Source organism: Sus scrofa, chromosome 8 (assembly GCF_054392235.1).
Source record: "Sus scrofa isolate SSC_HxYL_T2T_F1_AM1 chromosome 8, Sscrofa_HxYL_maternal_Yorkshire_Landrace_v2.0, whole genome shotgun sequence".
NCBI lineage: Eukaryota > Metazoa > Chordata > Mammalia > Artiodactyla > Suidae > Sus > Sus scrofa.
In genome coordinates, this window is record NC_139390.1 from 110,857,975 (window position 1) to 110,874,864 (window position 16,890).

The following is a 16,890-nucleotide window of genomic DNA, read 5'->3' on the forward strand; positions in this document are numbered from 1 at the left end:
GTGTGTGTCTTTGGGGAGGGAGAATGGAGGGGAGAGGAGTTTGGGCAATGAAGAAAAAATAATACATTGTATGGTGGTTAAAAGAGGTAAAATGAGAAGATCCCATCGTGGCACAGCAGAAACGAATCTTCCTAGGAACCACGGGGTTGCAGGATCAATCCCTGGCCTCGCTCAGTGGATTAAGGATCCGGTGTTGCCATGAGCTGTGGTGTAGGCCAAAGATGTGTCTCAGATCCTGCATTGCTGTGGCTGTGGCGTAGGCCGGCAGCTGTAGCTCTGATTAGACCCCTGAGCCTGGGAACCTCCATATGCCGCCAGTGGGAGGCCCTAAAAAGCAAAAAAAAAAAAAAAAAAAAAAGAGAGAGAGGTAAAATGACCAAATGTGTTTTGTTTGTTTTGTTTTTTCCAAGACTAGAGATTCATCAAAATCAGAATAAAAGAATTTCCTGGTAACCACAATCAGAACATCCTGCCCCGTGGTCCACTCTGCTCAATGAAAGAGGAACCAGGGTCATGAATGGGCGCAGTGGTAATAGAGGGTCAGCAGGCTCTGAGAGACTTAAAAGGGCAATAAAGACTGCAGGAATCCCAATGTGTGAGGTTCAGACTGAGTAGAGTCTGTTTCAACCAGGAATGAGATCACCCCTGGTAAGGTCGGAGAGCTTGGGAGATTGGAGATCTGAATGTGAATAAAGTGCAAGTTCATCTAGTCCTAATGTCTGTAGCTAATAATAATAGTAATGATAATAATAGAAGCTAACACTTAACATAGCTTTTATCATGTGGCATTTGAAACTCCTTCTAGCACTTAATATACATGAGTTCAGTTGGCTCTTAAACCACCATGTAGGTGATGTGATGGTTATGGGGCCTGGATACAAATTCGAATTCCTGACTCCTCCTCTCACCATGTGACCTTGGGCAAGTCATTTAGCCTCCCTCCCAATATTTCCTTCTCTGTATAGTAGAATCATGACAGTACCTGTCTCACAGTGTTTCTTAGATGGATTAAGGGTATGAATGGATGCAAAGTGCTTGGAACAGGACCTGGCACAGATAACCCCATTGGTTTTAGCTGTTCTCACAGAGAGATGCTGTTAAGGACAGATGCAAGTTCAAGATCTTGCTTTGTCCCAGGGAGGAGCAGGGAGGAGCAGAGACTGCCTGGTGGCATCTAGGAGCTGTAGAACAAAGAAAGGAGTGTCTATTGTTGATGTGAAAAAAGATAGCAGAGTCAAGGAGGTCCAAGAACTGGGGTCACAAGGCCAAAAGAATCATCAACTTGAATGTCTGTGATCATGGAGAAGAGGAAGTAAAATAACCCCTGACTGATAAAAGGCAATAGAGATGATTTACAGAGAAATTGTGAAGTTAAGAATTAAATGGGTTGACCTGGGGCTGCAAAGAGGAGCTAAGAGATTTGTGCCCAGAGCAATATATATGGATGAGAAGCCAGATTAAAGATGGTTGTTGGAGTCAGTGATAAAGGAAGACTGTGCTGGGTGACTGTGTTTATCTCATGGAACTTTCATATTCTATTGATTTCTAAGGCTCTGTATTTCTGGGACATTGGTCTTGTTTCTGCACCAGCATCCTGATTGGCACTCTCAGAGAGCTGGACCAACAACGGCAGAACAAGAGTAGTTGCAGGGAGGGCGTGCTAGTCCATTTGCTGCTCCCAACATCAGTGGGGGCATAAAATTGCAGTAGCAGAACTTTACTGGGTCCTTGTGACATCACCTCAAATAAAGAGGCAAACAGAGCCTTGTGATTGAATGAGTAAAAAATAGCAGGATATAGGCTACTTTGGTTTCTGTGAATATCTTTTTTCCAATAAATAAGTTTAATTTATTTATTACTGTAGGTGTACAACAATCATCACAACCCAATTTTTATAGCATTTCCATCCCAAACCCTCAGTGCGTCCCTCCACCCCTGCAACCTGTCTCATTTAGAAACCATAAGTTTTTCAAAGTCTGTGAGTCAGTGTCTGTTCTGCAAAGAAGTTCACTGTGTCTTTTTTTTAGATTTCACATGTAAGTGACAGCATTTGATGTTGGTGTCTCATTGTCTGACTGACTTCACTTAGCATGATAATTTATAGGTCCATCAATTTTGTTGCAAGTGCCATTATTTCTTTCCTTTTAATGGCTGAGTAATATTCCATTGTGTATATGTACCACATCTTCTTTATCCACTCCTCTGTCAATGGACATTTAGGTTGGTTCCATGTCTTGACTATTGTATATAGTGCTGCAATGAACACTGGATCATGGGTCATGGTTTTCTCTGGATAGATGCCCAGGAGTGAGATTGCTGGATCAAATGGTTGTTCTATTTTTAGTTTCCTCAGGAATCTCCATACTGTGTTCCGTAGTGGTTGCACCAACTTACATTCCCTCTAACAGTATAATAAGGTTCCTTTTTCTCCACACCCTCTCTAGCACTTATTGTTTGTAGACTTTTTGATGATGGCCATTCTGGCTGGTGTAAAGTAGTACCTCATAGTGGTTTTGGATTTGCATGTCTTTAATAATTAGTGGTGTTGAACATCTTTTCATGTGTTTATTGGCCATCTGTATGTATTCTTTGGAGAATAGTCTGTTTAAATCTTCTGCCCATTTTTTGATGGGGTTGTTTGGTTTTTTGGTATTGAGCTGTGGGAGGTGTTTATGAATATCTTTGTAAACAGGAAATTTGGGGCATTTATCACCCTTTCATTGATTCATAAATCCATCTTTTTAGAATATAGGTAAAGGCAAACACATAACTTGAATTCATCTATCTCACAAGCCAAGAATTTTCTCTCATGTCAAACAGTCCTTTCTGCATTGTCGAAAATTGTAATGTGCCTTTGAAGTTTTAAACGTGTTTGTGTTACATCTGCATAATCACATTTCTAGCCCAGCTTCTAACCATGTCAATGAGTGGCTTCTGTGTGTGGAGGGCAGTGGGTCATGAGCCATGGTCATGTGGTGAAGAGGACGTGTGTGAAGCCTGGCTCTGCCATTTATGTTGATCGTGAACAAGCTAGATAATCTCTCTGAACTTTTGGTCATCTAAAAAGAAACTGCTGAAATGCCAGTTTTAGAGAGGGCTCAGCCTGGGTCACCCTGGAGGCCCAGCCTCAGACAAAAGCTGGAGTGTACATCTCTTATTGTGCTTGTGATCCCAGGGAGCAGGAATGCAGACGTGGGTGTGAGAAGCAGAGAACGAAAAGCCAAGAGAAGGGTAGAGTATCCAGCTTCCACCCATTCAGGCAGCTGGTGTTCATTCAGCCAGGTGGTTTTTTGTTTTTGTCTTTTTGTATTTTAAAGGCTGCACCTGTGGCATATGGAGGTTCCCAGGCTAGGGGTCTAATTGGAGCTGCAGCTGCCAGCCTACGCCAGAGCCACAGCAATGCCAGATCCGAGCCAGGTCTGCAACCTACACCACAGCTCACGGCAACGCCGGATCCTTAACCCACTGAGTGAGGCCAGAGATTGAACCCGCAACCTCATGGTTCCTAGTCAGATTCATTAGCCACTGAGCCACGATGGGAGCCCCCAGGTCAGGTGTTTTTGAGACGTATTAGGACATGAGGCCCAAAACTTTTCACCAACAGGGACAGGAGGGGGAGGGACAGCTTACCTCAAACCTCTGTGCACCATTGGTCACCAGCGACCTCACACTCTAGGCTGAACAAGCATGAGTGCAGAGAGCATTCCTGTGGGTGGAAGTGAGAGGTGTTCCCCTGGGCCAAGATGAGGTACCTTCTGATGGGTTCCTTATGCAGTCTGCTAAAGCATGCAGGAAGCTGGACCTCCATCGCTGGCTGAAGTATGAGAGGGGACTGAGGATTTTGATGTGGTGAGCTGATGTGTCGCATACAGGATTATTGTAAAAATTAAATATCAGCTACTGTGCATAGTGCCTGACATGTTATAGGCTCTCAGTAAACAGTATTAGCTTTCATCCGGGAAAACAAATCTACCAAACACAAGAGGTTTATAGTCTAACAGAGAGTAGACTTCTAAACACCTAACACCTGGCCAGATAAAACTGATATTAAACTAATATTGTATATGCTTGGATTTCTTATATAAATGAAAATGACATACTCTTAGAAGCTTTTCCTTTTCTAAGTGAAGAGAATGAGGAAGGCTGCAGTTATATTGAAGCTGACTTCAGCACATCTAGTCTGAATGATGAGAAAATGCTGCTGACAGGAGTTACCATTGCAGCTCAGCAGGTTAAGAACCTAACATAGTGTTCGTGAGGATTTTGGTCTCGCTCAGTGGGTGAAGGATCCAGTGTTGCCACAAGCTGTGGGGTAGGTCCCAGATGTGGCTTAGATCCCGAGAGGCTGCGGCTGTGGCTAGGCTGGCAGCTGCAGCTCGGATTCGACCTGTAGCCCTGAGTCAAATCAGAGCTTCCACATGCTGCAGGTGTGGGCCTGAAAAAGAAAGAAGAAAGAAAATGCTGTTGTCAAAACACATGGCAGAGTTTGGAAGGGAGATCATTGATTCTGTTTAAGCCAGACCCTCGGTTATTCCAGGCCATTTCCCTCCATCATCTCATCTGCCCCTGTGGCTTGGATTTCTAAGCACATCTCCCTCTCTAGAGTGGACCTCAGTACTGACATTCATACCCACTTGGTTGTACCTCAGGCACCTTAAAATCACTAGATCCTGCACTGGGATCATCATCTTCCCCTCCTTCATCCCCTAATCACCTTCCCCCTTTTCTCCCATGTCAGTAGATGACCAGGAAGAAGCCTAGTCCTGTGCTTTCCCCCTTCATCTCCCCCATCCCCACTCGTTCACAACGTCAGGATGCACTCCAACTCCTAACTAATCCTAAACAGCTCTCACATAATCTGCTTGTCTTTGTTTGGGATTCTACCCAGGCTGTCTCTTGCCGAGGTTACCAGGACAGTTCCCAGTAGTCTCCATGCATCTCCAGTCTGGATTCCAGCAAGTTTATCTTTCTTACAAACCTCATTTTAGTCCATCCATTGTCTTCTTACTGTCCAGTGATAAGCACAGTATCTGGCCCATTGTGTAACTCACTAAATATGGAAGGAGCAAAGAAGACCAGCAGGCAGAAATAACTCTGGGAAACGTTACAACAGTAGTGGAACATGCAGTTTGGGAATCAGCAATACTGTGGTGGATTACACTTTATTAATTTAAGAGTAGATGAGATGACCCATTCTCTTATATGTTTTTGTTTTCCCTTAAGCTTCTCTCACCCTGCACATCCCCCCCTCCCTGGGGTTATACTTCTTTAGCCTTGGGTAGCTTCCCTGTCTTCAACAAATTAAATGCCAAGGAAAATAATGACTCATGTATAAAGGAATAACAAATCAGTTGTATTATCTAACACTTGTTTTGTGCTTTATAGTTTATAAACCCGTTCTATAAATTCAAGAAACAGAGACATTTAGGAACCGTAACTTTTTCTGTTTCTTTTAAAAGAAGAAATAGTGAACACTGTGCTTTTTTCACATGTGAAGACCGGTCACGAGAAATAGGAAGTGGAGGACTCCGTTTGTCATGATAAGGGACTGTTAAATATAACAAATTCGCTATAATATTCCTCCCGTTCACTACTCTCAGCCAAAGAGTCTCTCCTCTTTTCCCCAAGCTCAGTATAGAGCACAACCACGATGTTCCCCTGGTCCCAAACAGGGAACATTTTCTGACCCAGCTGTCTCCTCCTTTCTCCAAAGTGCAGGGACCATCCCTCTTTTCCTGGCCTCTCTTCACCCACACCTCAGCCCATTCCATCTTAGTCAGCTCTTTTCTCATATACAGGTACCCATCAGGATGCTGACCTTCAGCCTGACTTCAGAGGAAAGGCTTGCATGGAATTTGTTTCATATTTTAAATTAATTGCAGTTTCGAAATTGAAAAATAGTGACACATCTATTTCAGAGATTTTTTTTCGTGTGTAGAGAAAAATCTTTTGAGTTTATTCCTTCTATTTGAATATTAAAACCAATGAAATTATTTATACTCCACACCAGCAGCAGTTACATGGATACTTGAGAACAGTTTGACTCTTTATATGTATTTCCCAGAGATCACCTCACTCTTTTTAGCAAGAAGAGAGGAAATTGATAGATGATTTTTTGGGAAGTAGCCTCTTTTTCAGTTAACCTGTAAAGGAGAAATTGATAAACTGATATATTGGGGAAAGTGATACTTTTTTAAACCTTTTTTCTTTCTTCAACGCACTGTTTTTCAGAAGTGAACACCCACTAGCTCAGCTCTATTGCCACTCAATCATGGAGCATCATCATTTTGACCAGTGCCTGATGATTCTTAATAGTCCTGTAAGTACCTAATTTATGGTTGTGGAATTTTAGAAGAGCTTTATAAATTCAGTTTTATTTTTAAGTTTTGGATTTATTCCCAGCATCATAAATTCTTGAGCATGCTTGATTCCTTTTTGGGTAAGAAAGGCAAAGCCAAAACATTGGAGATCTTCACAGCCTCACTTTTCTAGAAACCAAAACTAAATGTTGCCTGATAAGGGAAACTTGGTTACTCACCTCTACTTGGTTATTAGAAACAAATAAAACAGCTATTTTATGGCTCTTAGTTAATTCTGTTTTTATTTTTGTTTTTGTCCAGTGTTGCTCTCAGAAGTTTACTTTGACGGGGCGATACCTTTTCCTCTTTTTATTGAAACTTCTGACCTCTCATATACATTTTCATTAAGGAATAAAGCTAATCAACAATTTAGCTAAATGAATATCTTTCACTGTGAGAAAGCATATGATATGCTATGCTACACATATTTATTTTAAGGAAAATAAGGTTAAAGTGATATACACGAAAATGTTCACAATGGTCATCTTTGTCTAGTTAAATTATTAATAGTCTTTCTATTTTCTTATTTTATTTGTTCATTATTCACTTTCTCCATTATATACATGCATTACCTTTTTAATAAGAAGTGAAAGTTATAACAATTACGTTGAATAAGCATCATGCATGGTATATAGTCTTAAAAGCAATTTTACCTCTGTTTCTTTACATTTGCCCATTGGGGCTAGTTCTGAGCCGTAGAGGAAAGCTCACAAGGCTCATAACTTTTCTGGTCACTCTTCCGTAAGTAAAAGCCCTCTAGTGAACTTGAGGTCCCAAAATATAGCATACAGTTCTCAATTTAGAAACCAAAATTTCCAGTGCTGAATCCAGATCTTGGACTTGATTTAATGTTTCAGGTTCTCCCCTCACTGCCCTGGTTGGTTCTTTCATCCCTACCTTGTGTTGCTTCTTTCATCCCTAACTCCTTCACTTCTCCCAAACTCCCACATAATTTCTTACTCCTCTGGATATGGAGAATAGGAAGGGAGAGAAGAAAAGGGGCAAGAACATTCTCAACACACTGGTACTGTTATGAGTGGTGCTCTTGTGGCGTCTAGTAGGTATTTAAAACTAAGTTCTTTTCTTACGGGAATTCCGTGAACCTGGCCGGGGGTCTTAATGGTGGACTTTTCCCACTGATGTTCCCTTAATGCGAGTGATCGTCTCTGTCTAGGTGGTCACCTTATGACTCCGTCCTCAGCTCCTGGAAATCTGATTGTTGGCTTTCAGCTCCTTTCTGCTAAGGTTCTTTTGCTCTCTTTGTGGTCCTCTTGAACAAGACAGGACTTAAACTGACCCCCAGCCTCCAAAACTCAGAGAAGGCAGGCCATCCCATACCGAAGCAGCCTCTCCTTCACTGCTTGATCGGAGTGACTAGCCAGCCTGTGTCTTGCCTTTTAAGTTTTCCAGACAGGAGTCAGACACAAGTACACAATGGCCCTGTGCCATCCACCGAACTCCAGGAGACAGACACTCTATTTTACTTGAGTGAAGGGGAGCACGATCGACCCCACCCCTCACTGAAGGTGAAGGGTTCAGACTTAAGTGGCCGCTTTTGGCACCTCATATTCTGCACATGCTCTAGAGTTCAGACTGTTTGCTACAGATGTGATTATTTAATATGAATTAGTTCATCTGTGAGTGGGAAATAAGAGAATGATATTAGAAAAATGTACAAGCTGTATTGTTTCATGCACACGTTCTCTTAGGTAAGGTGCCAGAATTACAGGAGTTGAATTTCAGCCTTTAGCAGGGAAGGAAAAAGCCCTCTGCTTGACTTCTGCATGTACAGCCCTTTCTGTTCTAACAATATTGAAAATGGGCGCTTGGCCCTGAGGTGCGCTCCCTCACCTTGACTCTTGGGAGGTTGCTCTTCCTCCAGTGCCCCCCTTAAACAGCTCCATGGTCTCAGTGATCAGTTCCATCTGCATTGTCCCTGGGCCTCCACAAACCAGCATTTCCACTCAGCTGTTTTTGTGTTTCTTAAATACCCTCAGAGGCAGCCTCTAGACTTGCTAACCTGGCCTGTCCAGTTACCTCCAGATGTGCCAATTCTTAATTTGGTTTGTGCTCTGGCTCTAAAGTTACATAGGCTTTGAGTGGCCTTCTCCACCAGTTTTTCCCATAAACCATGTTATTTTTAGTGTGTAGTTTTTCTGAACGGAGACATCTCAGGAATGTATATGTCAAGTTATAGCAAAAACATCTGTACATAGTTGGAGTTTGCTGTCTGCCCTTCAGCTCAAACGTCACTTTAATATACTATTTAGTTTTCTTGTTTTTTTTTTTTTTTTTTTCCTCACTGCGCCCATGGCATGCAGAAGTTCCCAGGCCAGAGATCAAACTACAGCCACAGCAGTGATCTGAACCATAGCAGTGACAGTGCTGGGTCCTCAACCCACTGAGCCGGGGAACCCCTTCATACTTAGTTTTTTTTTTTTTTTTCAACCACACCCTCAGCATGTGGAAGGTCTCAGGGCAGGGATCGAATTCAAGCCACAGCTGTGACCTAGACCAATGCTAAACCTTTAACCCACTGTGTTGGGCTGGGGAACCAGTGCCTCAGCAGTGACCTGAGCCACCACAGAGACAATGCTGGATCCTTAACCTGCTGCCCCACAGTGGGAACTCCCTGTTTAGTTTTAAAGAAAGAAAATATGTTAAGCTTTTTATAAAAAGCATATTTAACAGTACTCCTATCATAGCTACCTGTTACTAGGCAACATAAGTTATTATGTAATACTTAATATATAAGGAATCTGATTGTACATATGGCTGGCCTCACATTATAAGACCTATCTATATATTCTGTCTATGTAAGCACCAACATACAAGAATTTACAGCCTTTGCTTTTGGAAGGGAAAATTAAAATGTAATACCAAAGACGTTTCTACTTTTCCACTTAAAATAGTTTATCTTAAATAAAAGTATCAGAAACTACTTTCTGAATAGCTTTATTTCATGTAGAACCTAAAGTGATTTAGTCTTAAAAATGTTTCTTGTGTAATCGCAGATTCTTTAATTCGACATATGCCACAGTTTCAGCATCTAGTTATCCTCTAACCCGTGTTTGGCCCTGGCCCACCACACTCAGTAGTTTTCTTTCTTCAAAACATCCTTCGCCTCCAGATCCTATTCCTAGGCCTCTGGGTTTTTTCTCAGCCTTGAGGTTTAGGAAACACATCTGACTCAATTCACATATGTTGTTTGGAGTATATTCTGGGTACCAAAGGTGTATTTTACTCAGTTCAAGATTAGAGAGTCACTGTGACTTAAATTGCAGGCAAGAAATAAAAAATGGTTATATAGCAAAAACTTTATATAATTTTCACGTGGATTAGCCACTTTAAAAATCTTCTTTATAATGTTTCAACTCTTGCTTTCTTTATACCACCAATGAGCACACCATTGGCTCATGCCCTCACCCATCTATATCAGCAGCACGTTCCTAAGGAATACACACTGTTTTCAAGATTAAGATAAAATTATATAAATTTGCAACAAAAAGTATCACTGGATTTATTACAAAAACCCAGAGAAATTACTTTCAAAAATAATCAGCTGTCTAAAATTTAATCACTCTATTCTTCATGTCTATTAATATGGTTTTTGATTTTTCAAAGATTCACTTGCTGTCAGATTATAGCAGTTAACCTGCACAAAGGAAAAAGGTATATAGTTGTTAGATTTTTAGGCCTGGACTAAGGCTTAAGGAGTGGACGTTGGGAAAATATGCATATTTAGGCTAATGAACCATCATGAAGCTGTTTTTTGTTTTTCTTTCTTTTCTTTTCTTTTTTTTTTTTGTCTTTTTGCCATTTCTAGGACCGCTCCCGCAGCATATGGAGGTTCCCAGGCTAGGGGTCGAATCGGAGCTGTAGCCGCTGGCATACGCCAGAGCCACAGCAATGCGGGATCCGAGCCACGTCTGCAACCTACACCACAGCTCACAACAACGCTGGATCCTTAACCCACTGAGCAAGGCCAGGGATGGAACCTGCAACCTCATGGTTCCTAGTCGGATTCGTTAACCACTGAGCCATGATGGGAACTCCAAAGCTGTTTTTTCCTACATGACAAGGAGGTGAGAGTGGGAGCATGGAGGGGAAACATTATTTCATGGTATTTACTCTATGTAAGCAGGTGTCCCCATCTTCCTTAGTTCAAGTACTAGATGTGTTTAAGAGATGTGACAATATTTTTTTAGATTTTGATTTTATTCTTGTCAGCAGCTTCTCCAGGTGGAGTGTTAATGATGGTTTTCTTTTTTGTGAAGGGCAATCAGATTCTCAGTGGCCTCTCCATTGAAGAATATAAGACCACGTTGAAAATAATCAAGCAAGCAATTTTAGCTACAGACCTAGCACTGTACATTAAGTAAGTTTTAAGAAATATCTTTTTTTTTTTTTTTGTCTTTTTAGGGCCACACCTACGGCATATGGAGGTTCCCAGTCTAGGAGTCGAATTGGAGATACAGGTGATGGCCTACGCCACAGCAACTTGGGGTCCGAGCTGCATTTGTAACCTACACCACTGCTCATGGCAATACTAGATCCTTAACCCACTTCATGAGGTTAGGGATCGAACTTTCGTCCTCATTGATGCTAGTCAGATTCATTTCCACTGAGCCTTGATGGGAACTCCAAGAAATCTCTTGATAAATAGGTCTTAATGTGTTGTTTGAAACTTTAAACATTGCATTGTCTCAAACTTTAAAAACCCATATTGGGATATTTTTATAAGGACAAATGTCCTGGCAAAGCTATTTATCAAACTTTATAAAAGAAAAGCTTTTTTTTTTTTTCCAGCAAAGTTTATTCCTTTGGCTTATTTAATGCTAGAAATTATACAATACAGAGAATTTCTGATGCTTAACCACTGGTACATCTCTGAAGCTGTGTACATGGCAAATAACCATCTCAAGGTCACTGCAAGCTAAGGTGGCTGATCTAGAGATTATGTGGCCATTTGTTTCCTCCTTCCCTTCACTCCCCCAACTTATGACCATTTCACAATTCTCTTACATTGTCATCTAAGCCTGTGTGGGCAGAAAACGGAGCTGAATGCCAGACACGTAAATCTTGTGGTGTTTGTTTACTTGGATTTTGGTAGAAGAAGAGTCTTAATGCAGAACTTTAATGAAGTTAATGATTCAAAAGTTAAAGAATGCACTAGAGTGTATCAGTGCCCTGTGTGTATGTGTATGCATCTGCATAAATGAACCACCTTTCTAAAAGCAAGGAAGGAAAGACCTGGCTACATTTGGGCAAGCAGTTGTTTCCCACACATAAACTAAGATCTTTCCTGCATGTGTGGGAGTGAGTGAGGGGAAGCAGGCTGTCACACTCACAGGATTCCCCGGAACACACCTCTCTTCTCTCCCTCTCACATTATGCACATTATGGTTTTAGCCACTATCTAGAGAAGTAAAAACAAACAGGACAGGCACATGAAAACACATACCAGAGAGCCACTGCTGTACATCTAAAAGTAACAACACCTAAAAGTCTATTTCATTAGATTTTGGAACACTTTAATTAGAATAAAAAGAAAATACAGTAAATTTCAGTTTATTCAAGATGACTGTAGAATAAAGATTATTAAATTACTAAGAATTTGAAAAATACCTGTAACTACAAGGACTTCCCAACCTTTCCAGGCCATATGGGTCTCCCCTCTGAACCCTTTTGAAGCCTGTTTTCATTTTTGGTACTCAGTCACATATAGCCATTTTTGCTATGTAAGTTTATCTTATGTTTGTCTTGTGTCTTTGACTAGATTGTAAACACTGTGAAAAGAACTCATGTCTTAAAATTTCCCAAGATGCTTAACAGTGTGGGCTACATGGAGGTATTCATTCTACACTGAATGAGTATTTTTTTTTTTTAATTAAAGTATGGTTGATTTATAATGTGCCAATTTATACACTGAATGAATATTAGTTTACATTTGGTCTTTCTTTGCTTCAGAAGCGCTTCACAACTTTATACTGATATAATTACTTTGAATATTTTTTACCCTATAACATAATATATATTAATGAGATACATGAACTTTAACTGAAACCATATACCAAAAACAAAATTTCTTAAATCATTCTTGGCATCAAATTTTTAACTCATATTGTTTCATTTTCTTAGAATCATGTTCAAGAATTAAAATTACCATTATATATGATCTATAGTTAGAAAAAGGTGAGACTTAATGTTTCAAGCGAAGAATATAGTGGAAGAGAGGAAAATGAGGTATTAAAGATTTTTAAATAATCATGTTTATGTTGGATTCTAAGATAAGGAAGAAACCATTAGAGATTTTCCCCCCCAAATTTTACTCCACAAGTCTTTGTAGACTAAAGAGATAAGAGCTGAGGGGACTCATCATAACCACCAAATATTTTTCTTTCTTTTCAAGGAGGAGAGGAGAATTCTTTGAGCTTATAAGAAAAAATCAATTCAATTTGGAAGATCCTCATCAAAAAGAGTTATTTTTGTAAGTAGGATTACTATCCTTAAAGCAGAAGTTTTGCTACCTAATTAATTTTGTTGCAGTTATTTGTTACAGTTTGATGATCTCAGAGGCTGTCAGAATTCTAAAGAATGTCATACAAAGGGCTGAATATGAATATTTACTTGACCTAAAAAAAGCATCCTAAAGATTATGAGAGTAAGAGGTGGCTGAGAAGTGTTTACTTCTCCTGCATGATGGCAGAGTAGCACTGTCAGAACTTCAGGGTTTCTGTTTCCCCTCACCGATACCCCCATCCCTCCCTTCCCGATGTAGAGACCATCTTTTGCTGCCTTTGCCGTGACAAGAACTGGATCAATAAAAAAGAGCAAAGTGTCAATAATAAAGAAAAGATAGACACAGCAATACTAAGGACTGTGCTCTATTACAATTTTGTAACCAACATTTCTTAAAATAGACTGATACTATTTCACATGCAAACAAAGATGCAAATTATAAGGGAACATTACACAAATGCCCAGATGTCTGTTCAGTAGAATCATGCTTCACTTACAGAGTCTCAACACGTTTTTCAGAACAGTGCTTTAGAAAAGTACAGACATGCCACTGTGATTCATGAACAGTTTCTCTCAATAACAAAGAAGAAAGCTGACCTCAGTTCCAAGTCTGTGCCACAGTTTTCACTGTTCCACTCACCCAACTTCTGACCTTAGAGAAGCACTCCAGACATGTAGCGCTCACTGGAGTCACCTCTTCCACTCTTCACTGTCCAGGTCGTAGTTAAGCTCATACAGGTGCACAGTCTTCTCTGAGGGAGGCAGTTTGTATTGGCAAATGTTACTGAAATCCTCATGATTAAAATATCTCTGGTGTACTCATTACTTGCAAGGGGGTTGGTACAAGAGGTAGACTATAGGCAGTAAGACATTTTCTTTGTGGCCTTGGATGGTTAGGGAGAATGTACCTATAGGGTGAGTTTGCCTAGAGCACCAGGTGATACAGTCCTTTACCTTGAGTGTTTCAATATGACACTGATGGCCTTTTTGCCTATTTCTTCAAACAAGTTAAAGGGACTAGATGGCACATAATTGGATCTGAAATTGGAAAACACTGTGCTAAAGACAGAAATATTTTCATGCAATAAATAAAGCACTGAGTCTGTGGAACCTTATCACTGACTCTAGAGTCCAGCATGGTTTTCATCTTCTCTACCAAGAGAAGGAATAAGAGTACTATCCTATCTTTTTCCTCTTTTTCTTCAGAAGATACTGTTCAGTAATTCAAAGGTTTTTCATATAGGGTCACTACACATGTTGAGTAAATTAGGATAACACACCATAGCTGTTGCTGTCATAGGACCTTTATCAGTAGGATATCTGATGTTATCCTTTAATGGTTAATTATTGGCAATCAATGTGTTTTCATCATTCTGTCACTGATGATTGGAAGACCAGGATAAAAAAGTAGTAACAGGCAGTTTTTTGCCCAAAGGTTAATAATTTTTCTCCTTCCGCCAATCTGGAGCTAAATGAGTTTGAAGACAAATTCTAGTAGTTCACTGGGTATCCAAAAGAATGACACTGTGATATCACTGCATCAGTCCTGCTTCTGTATGGATTCTGTATCTGGTGTTTTTTTGTTTGTTTTTTCATTTTTTAATTGTATGACTGCACCTGCAACATACAGAAGATCCCAGGCAAGGGAGTGAATCCGAGCTGCAGCTGTGTCAACACCAGATCCTTTTACCCGCTTAGCTGGGCCAGGGAACAAATCGCCACAGTGAGCCCAGACACTGCAGTCAAGATTCTTAACCCACTGTGTCAGAGCAGGAACTCCTGTCTCTTTAGTCTTGATAAACTGTCATCCCTGTAATTTAGAGGATTTTAATTTTTTTTATTAGTAACTATTTACCGAAGGTTTATATTCTCATGAAAGTAAACAGGAGTATTGGGCTTCTTTTTTCCTTTAACAGGGCAATGCTGATGACAGCTTGTGATCTTTCTGCAATTACAAAACCCTGGCCAGTTCAACAACGGGTATGTGCTTAGTGGGAATAAAAGTAATAATTAAAAAGTCTAAATAAGAAATATCTTTACTCTTTTTTTTAATTGAAGTATTGTTGATTTTACAGAGTTGTGTTAATTTCTTCTGTACAGAAAAGTGATTCAGTTATACATTTTTTATATTCTTTTCTGTTATGGTTTATCATAGAACACTGAATATAATTCTCTGTGATATACAGTAGGATCTTGTTGATTATCCCCTCTATATATTATAGCTTACATCTGCTAACCCCAATCTCCCTTTCCATTCCTCTCCCAAACCTTCCTTCTTGGCAACCACAAGTTTATTCTCTGTGTCTGTGAGTCTATTTCTATTTTGTAGATAGGTTCATTTGTGCCATATTTTATATTCCACATACAAGTGATATCATATGGTATTTCTCTCTCTTTCTGACTTAATTCACTTAGAGGATCTCTAGTTGCATCCATGATGCTATGAATGGCATTATTTCGCTCTTTTGTACAGCTGAATAGTATTCCATTGTATATATATACCACATCTTCTTTATTAGTTCATCTCATACAACTCAACAACAACAACAAAAAAAATGAACAACTCAATCAAAAAGTAGGCAGAAGACCTAAATAGATAATTCTCCAAGAAGAAATACAGATGGACAACAGGTACATAAAAAAATGTTCAGCATCACTAATTGTTAGAGAAATACAAGTCCAAACTACAATGAGGTACCATCTTACACTGGTCAGAATGGCTATCATTAAAAGGTCTACAAATAATAAATGTTGGGGAGGTCGTGGAGAAAAGGGTATAATTCAAAAAGATACACGCACCCCTGTGTTCACAGCAGCACTATTCACAATAGCCAAGACATGAAAACCACTTAAATGTCTTTATTCTTAAATGTAGCTTTTGAAGTATTTGTGGAACTTTTCATCTAAATTTCAAATAGTATTAAAAGCATATAATTGCACATAAATAGGTTTTCTTTTTTCAAAGACTCGTTAACACTTAATACCTGTAAGCTATATTAAGAGAGCATCCACATTAACACAGCAAAAACCTAGCTGCCGATAAAGTTTAATTTCAGTACTACTTTTGACTCAATTGGGTTTTTTTTTTTTCTTTAGCACATCGTTTTAATAACCTTAAAAATTAGAAGAAGCAAATTTATTTTTTTTTCTACGGTTAGCCTACTAGGCTATAGCTCAACTCTAAATAGACATTAACAAGTACAACTTAAACATTTCTGGGGCTTATATAAGACATGTTGATATAAGATGTCAGGAAGGATCTGATCAGGGCCTGTGGCTGGGAGGCTAAAAATACATCCTCTCCCTAAATAAGTAACTGCCATAACATTTTGCCAGAGGCAGTAAAGGCCCTAAGCTCAAAAAAGGGGTAGGTAAACCTGCAATGATGTTTATATTGTTTTTATTTTTGAAGACTGCATTCTGAATCATAAATGTACTTACTACCTGAGATTATTGACAGTTGCTCTTGGTCATGGCTCTGGGCTGCATAGTCATGAAGCCCAGCAAAGACAGGCTCATCTCATGAAATACACGTTCTGGAGTTCCCGTGGTGGCGCAGTGGTTAATGAATCCAACTAGGAACCATGAGGTTGTGGGTTTGGTCCCTGGCCTCGCTCAGTGGGTTAAGGATCTGGCGTTGCCGTGAGCTGTGGTGTAGGTTGCAGACGTGGCTCAGATCCCGCGTTGCTGTGGCTCTGGCGTAGGCCGGAGGCTACAGCTCCGATTCGACCCCTAGCCTGGGAACCTCCATGTGCCGCGGGAGCGGCCCAAAGAAGTGGCAAAAAGACAAAAAAAAAAAAAAAGAAATACACGTTCCAAGAAAACAAGATCAGAGCTGCACTCTCCATGTGTCAAAGCTAACATGCCATAAGCACTCTAGGGATGTAGTCTTGACAGACCTTCCTGCTCCCTAATAAATAGGACTATATGCAAATTTCCCAATAGGAAAGAGAATGGCAGAGGAAAGAATTTGTCTTTTTATCTTTCTTCTGAATCAAACTCAAAAAAA

The 16,890-nt window shown here is 40.0% G+C and overlaps 1 protein-coding gene and 1 long non-coding RNA gene across 11 annotated transcripts in view; one reads left to right on the forward strand and one right to left on the reverse strand.

Annotated features, from left to right (window-relative positions):
• Positions 1-16,890, forward strand: part of PDE5A (phosphodiesterase 5A) — a 149,810-nt gene that overhangs the window by 118,298 nt on the left and 14,622 nt on the right. For all 6 annotated transcript variants that reach the window (XM_021101650.2, XM_021101654.2, XM_021101648.2 and 3 more), the window contains 4 exons: positions 6,232-6,319; positions 10,637-10,737; positions 12,772-12,849; positions 14,798-14,861. In XM_021101650.2, the coding sequence (XP_020957309.2) occupies positions 6,232-6,319; positions 10,637-10,737; positions 12,772-12,849; positions 14,798-14,861 (331 nt within the window). The remainder of the gene's footprint in view (positions 1-6,231; positions 6,320-10,636; positions 10,738-12,771; positions 12,850-14,797; positions 14,862-16,890) is intronic.
• Positions 1-16,890, reverse strand: part of LOC146400981 (uncharacterized) — a 119,233-nt gene that overhangs the window by 14,674 nt on the left and 87,669 nt on the right. For 3 of the 5 annotated variants that reach the window (XR_014813116.1, XR_014813114.1, XR_014813121.1), the window contains one exon: positions 11,152-13,633. This is a non-coding gene — a long non-coding RNA (uncharacterized LOC146400981). Of the gene's footprint in view, positions 1-11,151; positions 13,634-16,890 lie in introns of those variants that run through there. The other 2 variants (XR_014813115.1, XR_014813117.1) reach the window with 1 other exon arrangement.